Source organism: Heloderma suspectum, chromosome 2 (assembly GCF_057233095.1).
Source record: "Heloderma suspectum isolate Gila_16-S chromosome 2, 16-S_ref, whole genome shotgun sequence".
Taxonomy (NCBI): Eukaryota; Metazoa; Chordata; class Lepidosauria; order Squamata; family Helodermatidae; genus Heloderma; species Heloderma suspectum.
Window position 1 is genome coordinate 285,345,624 of NC_139459.1, and position 10,798 is coordinate 285,356,421.

Genomic DNA, 10,798 nt, shown 5'->3' on the forward strand with positions numbered 1-10,798 from the left:
CAACATGGATTAGCAATGGCCATAACAGTTCAAAATGGCAAGATCAGATGAGGTTTCAGTGAAAATCCTCCAGGTTTCCAATGTATTATATAACAATGGGTCTCAGGATAGCAGAGTATCTGTGAGGATATATTTGGCCTGATGCTGGTCTGTCCTGGAGCTCAAGATCATCAGTATTCTAATGTGCATGAGGCTGCTATTAACATCTTCTTGCCAATTGTAGGCTCTCTCTTCTTCCCTAGAAATGACAGGTTGATGAGTCTCAGAGAAGGAATCCTTTTTCTTGAGATTCTTGAACCTGTAGATGGAGTATGGATACCAAAAAGGACCAGGAGTCAGACAGCGGTGGAGAGGATGACATAAGTTTGAGGCTTAGTTCTTTAGGACATTACATGACTCAGGGTAAGTTAACTGCAGAACATGGAAATATGAGCTCTTCCTTATTCGTTGTACACAGTCTATTTTGTAAACAGTCTCTTCCTTCTAACAGTGGCTGCCCCCCAATGACTCACAGGAGGTGCAAGACCCATGAATCTGCCCATGCAGGTTCATCCTTCTACAAATAACTAGACTCAATCTAGATTCTAGAGGGTGACTTTACCAAAATATGAGGTTTCCAGCAGTACTCCCTGTAAAAATAACACCTTTCTATGAGAAAACATTCTGTGTTCTGGAGTGAGCTGATTTGGAGGTCATTTAGGATGGTGGTGCTATGCGTTGGGGCACCCTGGATTTGATAGATGCCTGGATGTGTGCCCCGAATGTCAGTGGTCCCTTCAGCTTGGTATCATGTTGATGTTACTTTCCTGGCTTTCACCATAGCAGAAGAAAAGCTGAAACAACAGAAGGAATCTAAGGAGTTTCTAGCAAGGCCATTACATTTCCAGAACCTAACATGTACGGTATGATGGCGCTAGCCTTAAAATGCTCTCAAAACAGGAGCAGTGCTGGAAACGGAGGGCCCCACATCACCTCTATAGTCTCCATGCTTTTCTTACTGACTACTTCGACAGGTCCCTCTCACTGTTGCCCTTGTTGTTTCTGGTCAGGATCTAACACACTAACTTGGCTTTGTCTCCCCATCCTTACAGGTTTAAGGCCGCTCTATGAGGCCCAGGAGATCTGTGATGCCATCCTGGTAGCTGAAGGAAGGAATTTCCCCTGCCACAGGTGAGTTTCTGGCTTTTGCTGGTTTCCTACCCTGTTGGTGAATACTGGCCTGAGGAGCCAGATCATGTTATTAATACTTAGCAAGCAAGTGCTTTGCCCAGGGAGATGAAGTTACCTAACTGAGCAAAGCAGAGCACATGCCTCAGCACTGAGATGCTCCATCTCTGGGGAAGCAGCATACACTCTGACAAAAGTGTAATAATCTTGGTCACAATGGATCCCACCACATCACTTCCCCTAATGAGCTAATGACTCAGATTCTTCTGTTATGCCTGCCTGAGCTTAAATTTTGAAATTCTTGTCTGACACAAGCTAATTTTTTTTTTGTAAGATTAGTACAAATCCTACTCCTAGTAGTGTGAATAGAGGTTTATACAAATTATGGTTTATAATTAATATGTATGAAATTATCCATGTTGTGGAGAAAGTGGATAGAAAACTGTTTTCCTCCCTTTCATAATACTAGAGCTCAGGATCACCTAATAAAACCTGATTGGCAGGAGATTCAGTTCAGACAGAACCAAGTATTTCTTCATACAACACATGATTATTTATGGATTTCATTGGTCCCCAATATGGTGGTGGCCACTATGTTAGATGGCTTTAAAGTGGGATTAGCCACATTCATAGAGGATAAGTCTATCCATGGAACCTCTAGATTTAGAGGCACTGGATACCAGTTGCTGGGGACAACATCAGGGGAGAGCTATTGCAGCCTTTCCCAACGTGGTGGCCTCCAGATGTGTTGGACTGCAACTCCCATAATTCCCAGCCAGCATGGGGCCCCCATCCAGTGGATCCAACTGTAGGAACCAGGTCTGAGGTGACTTTATGTGGAGTTGCAGAACCCTATGGAAGAGCACAGGTTTAGCCCCTGGATGCAACCCTCCAAGTGGAAAAGGCTGAGAAGAGCCCCCAGCCATATGAACACCCGAGACAGTGCAGTGCCATAGCCAGAGGGAATGGTGCATGGGCCAATCATCCCATTTGGGTACTTGCCTGGCCCTTACGTGGCTCACAGGTCCTGTCACTTCACCCAGCCCTCTGCATCCCCTCCAACCACACCTCCCCTCCCCTATGGCCATATGGTTCATTGCCAGTGCCTGCTGCTTACCTTGCTATCCATCTCCCTCAGTCCTCCATTTTATGCAGCCCAGACACATGGTTTATCACACCAAGTGACCATTAACCAAGGGAGCTGGGAGCTGTAAGCCTGCCTCCTTAACCTTACTGGTGGTCAAGCAAGGATAAGGTGCAGATGCTGAACTCCGATGGGCTGTGGTGGCAGAGAGTCCTTGTCTGGCTCTAATATTGATTGGTTGGTTCAAAGGGCTCCCTTTTTGTGCAAAATGCCCTTTCGCTGGTGTTCTTATCCCCTAAGTCACCAGCTATGGGTAAATTCTCTAGACTTGAAATCAGGGTGATGTTTATTTTGTGCCCCTGTTACCCAAGTTGTGTGATCTCTTATTGGGGTTTATATACTGCTGCTAGTGTGCCTTGATTGGCTGCAGGGCTTGGAATCCAATCTTCATTGTGGCTCTGTAGGAAGAGCAGGGAGAGCAAGTATAGGATTCAAACTAAGTCCCACTATAGTGTGCAACAGGGCAGATAAAAATAGATGTTTAATCATAATAATAATCTGATTTTTAAAAATTTAAATAGGATTTTGTTAAAAAAATTAAAATCATAAATAAATGATTAGATTTCTCTCTAACTTAAAAAATAACATAGTTACAATTGAATTAAATCATAAACATATTAAACCTACACTTTAGTCTCATAAAAATGAAGTCACCTACCAATCAAACAAGGGCATTAATTCCAGTTTCTCATCTCAAGAAAATGGCTCTGTCTAGCTTAACGAACAGCTTTTGCGTCTTGAAAGTTCTGAAACCTATCAGTTTATCTGACTACAATCATATGTGCAAAGACACAGACTAGATAGGACTGTTGTTCTTTGTGTATATGGTGAAGTTGGGCCAAGCAAGGCAGAGGGGTTAGTTAAGACAGAAAGACAATATGGCAGGGTGGATAAAAATCAATACTTTAAAAAAAAACCAAAAAATGGATTAAAAAATTACATTGGATTTTTTCAGCCCAGGAACAATCAAACCTTGCTTTGACATCAGTCATGGGCATTTTGTTTTTTCTCAGTGCAAGACTGGGCGAAAACAGGGTGAACCAGGAAGGAGCAACACTGGGAGGAAAAAGGGGAGACAAAATTGTCCAGTGTGCATCTTCCTGTACCCCCATGCGAAGGCTGCAATCCTATGTCCACTTCCCTGGGAATAAGTTCCATTGAACTCAATGGAACCTATTTGTGAGGAGTCATTAATAGGACTGTGTTGTTAACTGCAAACTGTACAGTGCCGAAAGACCCTATATGGGAATATTTTAAAGACATTCCTCCTTTAGATAAAAAGGAAAGCATGCAAAATATATTGTTGTTGTTGTTGTTGTTCAGTCATTAAGTCGTGTCCGACTCTTCGTGACCCCATGGACCATAGCACGCCAGGCCTTCCTGTCCTCCGCTCTCTCCCGGAGTGTGCTCAAGTGTGCAAAATATATACAGTGAGATAAAGAGGTGTAAAGCCTGCTTGTAAGAATGAAACAGTATAAATAATACTCTATTTAGTTGTAAATTAACGTGGGTTGTTGGTCAGATCGTCACCATTGTTCAGGAAATATATGAAAGAGTTTCCATGGGAAATTTTATTTAAATCAGTGATTTAAATTGATGCATTTTCTTGCTATTTAAAGCATGATTTAAATCATTGAGTTAAACCACCCTCATTTACATCAATCCATCTTGAGCATCCACAGTTCTAACGTATCTTTGGGCTCAAATGGCACATTTGAATTTAGGATTAATCCTGTCCTCATCCACCAGGTTAATTCGAGGCCCAGTTAATTCAAATTAATTCAAAACCCTTGCCCAGAATCCTGTATCCAACTTTGGCCAACCAGGTGCCTCTGGGTGTTCACAAGCAGAGCACAAGGAGGGTGGCCTTCCCCTATTGTTTGGCCCCAGTGTCTGGTACCCTAGAAGCCTTTCCCAGCATGGAGATTTTCTGTTGATCTTCTGCCTCGTGCAACTGTTAAGAGCTCGGTGCCCCTGTGCATGCAAAATGTGACATCTCTAACTGCTTATCTCTGCACAAACCTGACTAGTTCACCCCGTGGAGAATTGTTGTGTATATGAGGTAAAGCCAAGATCAGATCCATCATCCCCTTCAAAGTGCCCCCCTTCCTTTGTTTATCTTCCTGACGTTGTTCCCTTCCTACCAGATTGATGCAGGAATAAAATACCCAGTGACCTAGTTCACATGATCGGGGTGTGGTTAACAAATAACCTATGGGCTGTTGTTGGGTTATTTGAGGGTTGCTGCCCCCCCCCCCAAACAAGCCAGGCTGCCTGGGTTTGGACGACATGGCAAGCTGTGCCAGCGAGGGTAATTAGGGAAATCAGGCTGGCAAACAACTGGCATGTACGGTGGGAAAAATAAGGCACTGTGGCTTATTTCTCTTGCTGTAACCATGCAAAACAGCCCAATGAACACAGAGAAGGGCAAATTAACCTGGCACAGCAGGAGTACCTGGAGGAGGAGGAGCATTTCCAACTTCTTCCAAACAAGGAGAATTGAGATAGCTGAATAAGAGTGTCCTTAGAGTTCTTCCATCCTGAGTGCTCAACATTCCTGTTAAGAGGGATCACATCACAACCCCAGGAGTTTAGACTTTTTGTACTTAACATGAGCTCAAGTTCTGCTTTGAAAAAGTTGATTCAGGACATATAAAAAGAAATCCACACACAGGACATACGGAATTCGCTACCACAAGATGTAATGATGGCCACAATTTGGATGGATTTAAAAAGGGATTAGGCAAATTCGTGGAGGAGAAGGCTATCAATGGCTACTAGTCCTGATGGGTATGTGCTACCTCCAGTATTAGAGGCAGTATGCCTATGTACACCAGTTGCTGGGGAACATGGGTGGGAGGCTGCTGTTGCACTTATGTCCTGCTTGTGGGTTCCTGGTCAAGAGCTGGTTGGTCACTGTGTGAACAGAATGCTGGACTAGTGGACCCTTGGTCTGATTCAGCAGGCCTCTAATGTTCTTATGCTTTGCTGCCTCTCTTTTTAGGGCATTGTTGGCCTCATTCAGCCCTTACTTCCATGCTATGTTCACCAGGCCCTTTAGAGAATGCTGGGAAAGGCAAGTTGTGTTCGAAGAGATGGCCTCTTCCATCCTTCAGAGAATTCTACATTATCTCTACACTGGGGAGCTCTTGCTTACACCAGACACTGCTCAAGATCTCTTCACAGCAGCTAGCAGGCTTGTCATCCTCCCGCTACAGGAGATTATTGGCAGGTAACACAAACAGGACTGGCTAAGTTGAATCCTGTTTTGGAGCTGGAACTGGGACTCTTTGGTTAGGATAGGTGTGGAGAACCTCTTTCAGCCCAAAGGCCAAATTCCATTCCGGAGAAGCTCTTGGGAGCCGCATTCCTGTGGTGGGTAGGGCCAAAGGCAACAAGGGTGGGATCAAAAGCAAAAGGAGCATGGCCAAAAATCCAAAACATATCAGCATATGTTAGCTTCAAGTTCTTATTACCAGTAACTAAGCCTTAGGAGAGGCGTTGCAATATTTTAGAATGGGGAAAAAACAGCACAAAAGCCAAGAAACCAACAATCGATGGTTGGGGAGGGGCCATTTGGTGAACCCCAGTGTTGTGTCCAGAGGCCTGGGAACCTTGGAAGTAAGAATCTGTTTCCACACAAAACTTAGGAGATGAATAGTTTATTGCAGTGCTCCTTCCTTGCAAATAGCCACAGGCAGACTGGCCCTAGCCTTGCCAGTCTAGTATAAATCCTGGGATGGATTATCTGTGCTTAATCCAGGTCATTCAGAAATCCTGGCCTGGTTTAAGGAATAGGCCTACCACAAACACTACATCTAGAGGGCTGGATTGGGACTCCAGGTGGGCTAGATTTGGCCCTTCGCCCTGAGGTTAGGTAGATGAGGTCCTCACGGGATACCAAGCCAGGAGCTTTGTCTCTCTGTAGGAGAAGCATTGCTCCCATAGCATGCCCATGTATTTAGCATTTATTTAGTAAGTCTGCTATTGACAAGAGATATTTAGGGTAGCAAACAGGAGAAAGATATGTGCTATCGAACAGCATGCATGTTTGAATCTAGCACCAATGTCTGGTGGATGGAAGTGGTTCGTGCCTGTTTTCCTTGCATGCATAAAGTGAGTTTGAGTCTTCATTCCCATCTTGAATATGTCAGACTCCTGCATCTTGTCATTTCCTGTTTTGTCAAAGAGGTCAAGGACTGTTTCACTTGGGCCTCAGGCAGCACACGTTTGAGATGTACGGCTAAGGCCAATAAAGAATGGGAAATTTCCTGGTTCAGACAGGACTATATGAGTTCTGGCGTTTCATCGAGTACATTAGTTTCCAAAAATGCCACGACCACGTTACACGTAAATTAAAAAGAAATTCATTTCAAAGCAATAATTGGGGAAGCCCAACTGCCTCATAGCAGTTTACTAGCAGCTGAGGGCCTACTTGTAACTAGGAAGTGAGGGATCAGGAAGAAAGATGCATGCATGCAGGCCCTTCCTGTTGCCTCTACTCCTACCCTCTCAAAACAAAAGTCCTACATAGCATGGGAGGTATTCTTCCATGCTCTGGCTCAACTGTTATAATCACTATTGCATATTTCATCCCCACATTCCTTTGGGACCCATTGCTGATCCACAGATACAGCTCGGTTCCTCTGTCCCATTTTGTTCTGCTCATTCTAGTGTCCAGCCTTTCCCTTACTCTGGCTTGTTTCAGCTTTCTTCCACCCCTTCCCTCCTACAAAGCCCTGACCTGCTACTCTCCAATGCACTTTTTCCCTTTTCCCCACCCGTGATTCCTCCCCTTTACACCCTACCCCCAAACAGCTTGGGTTCTTAACAGCCACTCATTCATTTAGTCCCATGATCTCTGTGAGGTGAAACATGCCCTCCTTGGCCCCATCTACACGAGCCTTTTACTCCGGGGTGGCTGTGAGTTGAGGTTCTTTGGGACAGACAATGCAGTCGCCACTTCACAGCTATCTGCGGTTTTCTCCCAGAAATGCAGATTTCCAAGGAGGTGTTTTGCTGTGATGTTTTTGGTTTGCTGCGGGCTTCCTGCATTTGTGAGCCATGATCTGTCCCTTCCCCAAACTGACTTCACATTTTGCAGCGGGTGTGTTGTAGGCGTGTGTAGTGCTTGTGTCACTCTGTGACTCCCCTTTACCCCCCCCCCATCCCTTCGCAGTTGCACAGGGACAGAGGCACAGAGAGGCGTTTTCATTTAATCACTTTCACACATTTTTGCAGCTTCGTTATCTTCGCAATGGTTGCTTTTGGACTCAGTGCCCAAGGGCTGGGGGTGGGGGTCTTGGGAGAGGACCAACTTTGCTCTGGCCACCATTTTGGGGCGATGGTTAGGCACGTACTGCTCATGCCTTGTGAGTGCGAACCATTGTGCAGGCTGGGGAACTGACAAACAGATGGTGTGGAAATGAAGGAGCACAGAACACCCACATTTTACCTAACGAGGGACAGAAAGACACAGCAGAACCCTTAAAATACAAAGCAGCCACTGAAGTGTCCCACCCCCATGCTCACCAGCCTGCACAGCAGTGCATTAAAATATAACGGCAAAAAAAGGGCACCGCGGAGTCTGTTAGGGAAGCCTGCAATAAATCGCCAGTGTATCGCAGCAGAAGCTAATTTGAAGCTGCAATGCTGTGCAGCTGCAATGGAGTGAAGGGTGAAAGCGCTGCCATGTTGATGGGGCCCCTGTCACTCCTTAGAACAGGCATGCAAAACATTGTTGGGCCCCCATGCGATGCTGGCTGGGGATTGCGTACATACACAGTCACACACTCGTGCACACACTAATCCTCCCCCCCTCCCAAGATCCCACTGTGACAGTGAAATCTGGGTGGTGGAGGAAGAGAGTGGCTCTCCAGAGATCCTAACACTTATCACTCTTTCTTTGCTGCTAGTAGGAAAAGAGCTATCTGTATGATCAGCCGGGGCGGGGGTTTGTCAGGAGCAGGGAGGTCAGGAATTACAATTAAGGCTTTGGGGGTTGCATGTGGCCCGTGGCCCATGCATTCAGCATCCCAGCCTTAGAAGAATAATCTGATCTGAGTCAGAGAGAGTGAGAGAGAGAGTTCACACTTGACTTCATACCACCTAAAGGGAGCCTGGAAACAGACACAAAGAATCCTGACCCCACCTGAACCATCTTAGTTTTTAGGATTTAGCCAAAGGAAAAGACTATGTTTTCCAAACACCCTTGGCAAACCCATTTCATCTGCCATGTTTTGGTCTCTAGTGCAGGGATAAATGGGTCACAGTGCCAGTGGGCAGGCCAGTCCCTTCACTGCAGAGCATGAAGGCCAAGGGCCGAATCCAGATTAAGCTAGATTAATTGCGCGGAGGAAGTGGATTTCCCGCCCCCTCCTTCCCGGGGCAGCCCCCTGGAACTCTACACAGAGAATCAGAGACCCTGCTGAATGGGGTGAGCTGTGATGTGGGGGGAGGTGAGATCCCCCCCAATTCAGGCAGAGGGACCTTCCATAAGCAGAACCCTCCCTCTGGCAGAAGGCTGATTTTGGATCCCCCCAAAGCCTCCTGCCGCCTCTGGAGAGTGAGATTCCTCAGCAGCTCCCCATTGGCCCTTGTTTCTTTTCTTGCTCTCTCCAGATTCCTTGCTGACAGCATTTCTATGGACAGCTGCCTAGGGACTTATGCTCTGGCGTATGCTCACAACCACCGCGCCTTGCTCCGTGTGGCCACGCGCCATATCACCTTGAACTTTGAGCCTCTTTCTGAACATGGGGCCTTTCCGGGGCTGGATCTCAGTACTGTGGTCAGCATCCTCTCCTCAGACAAACTCCTGGTGTCTTCCGAGCTGACCATCTACCATGCCGTGCAGCACTGGGTGAGGTCTCAACCTTCTGAGCATCTCTCCCTGATCAAGAAGCTGATGGGACAGGTCCGCCTGCCCCTTCTAACGGCTGAAGAGGTCACGACAGTCCAGAAGGATATCATTGCAGAGTACGGGCATGCTCATCTGCAGTGGGAGCAGCTTGATGGAGAGGGGAGACTGCTGAAGAGCGGGGGTCTCAGGCATGGCATGTATGATGACTGGATTGTAAGCTTGGGCCTCTTTGTCAGCAACATGCAAGGAGGAGTCGTTGAGCGCTTGAAGACTCACTTCCTAGGGTTCAACCTACAGACGGAAAGTTGGGAGGAGATCCCACCCTTGATGTATCTTGATTCCTCTGGCTTCTTGTCCGTGGGGCACAAGCTCTATGTCTCCGGAGGGCAAAGGCTTAATGGCTCTGTCTTAGGCAATTTGCACGAGTTTGATGCCCTCACAGGCCAGTGGGTGCAACTGCCTTCCATGTCCGTACCCCGACGAGAACATGGCTTTCTAGCGTGTAAGCAGAAACTGTATGCCCTGGGAGGGCGGAGTGGCCGGAGCATTCTTGACTCTGCGGAAAGCTTTGACCTCGTCCAGGGGTCCTGGTCGCCCATTGCCAGCCTGCCATTCGCAGTGAGTCATTTTGCCTCTGCCACACTAAAGAACAAGCTGTACCTGATTGGCGGGTTCTCTCACACCAGGGCGAGCGGCCTCGCTCACAGGGGCGTTCTGATTTACGACACAAGCACCGACGCCTGGCATCAGGTGCCTCTGGCTTTCCAGTGTTACAAGTCAACAGCTGTGACCATGAACAACGGGATCTTTGTCATCGGCGGACTAGTGGAGGAGAGCAGCCGACGGGAGACACCCGGCACCGTCATCCGAGCTCTGATCTCTGGCACCCATAAGTGCTTCTTCCTCAGCAAGGAGGGCACTGTGAGCCAGGACGTTGCTATCCCAGAACTTCCCATCTTGGTCTTACCACCGTGCGCGGTGCAGTGGCAAAGAAGGATCCACGTCTTGGTAGGGAACACAATTTACCAGTGGAAGCCCGGAGAGCCGAGCTGGACTAGGAGTCGAAAAAATTCCCCCAACACGAGACTGACGTTCTTAACTGTCGTTAATGGCGTGACGCTGAGGGTACCCAAGAAAACTCTACGGCCCCTCTTGCGGGAAGCCTCTGCAGCCTTGACAGCAGTCTGGGTGGCTGATAATTAACAGCCTCGTTATTGTTGCTTCCCAAACTGCCTTGGTCACTCCCTTGGTGTCACTTTCTGCCCTAAAGGCCGAATTCCACCATACCAAGCTGCTCCCCTTAATATTACCTGTGCTGATTTCTTTAGGAGCAGGAGACAATTCCGTTGGTTCCTCCTAACTGCACTTGAGGCAGGAGGGTATCTACGGCCCAGACCAGTGGCCTAGCTGCTGAATAAACTCCATTCCTGCCTCCAAGTTATTTTACCCAACATAGAATTGTTCGGAATGTTGTGTGCTACAACAACAATGTAAGAGACTCGTATCAGCAGAGAACCTTCCTTGGAAAGAACGAGGAGGATTTCTTGGCTTTGGCTCAAAGTTTCTGCATTGCTTCAGAGTTCGGAGCCGCCTCTGGGCAGTGTTGGGCAAAGGGACTAGAAGAGAAA

The 10,798-nt window shown here is 47.2% G+C and overlaps 1 protein-coding gene across 1 annotated transcript; it reads left to right on the top strand.

Annotated features, from left to right (window-relative positions):
* The first annotated feature begins 311 nt into the window (after positions 1-311).
* LOC146354755 (kelch-like protein 24) lies at positions 312-10,373 on the top strand. Its single transcript, XM_084829819.1, has 4 exons — positions 312-402; positions 1,092-1,170; positions 5,316-5,543; positions 8,933-10,373. The coding sequence occupies exons 1-4, from the start codon at positions 312-314 to the stop codon at positions 10,371-10,373; spliced, it is 1,839 nt and encodes a 612-aa protein (XP_084685945.1).
* The last annotated feature ends 425 nt before the right edge of the window (positions 10,374-10,798 follow it).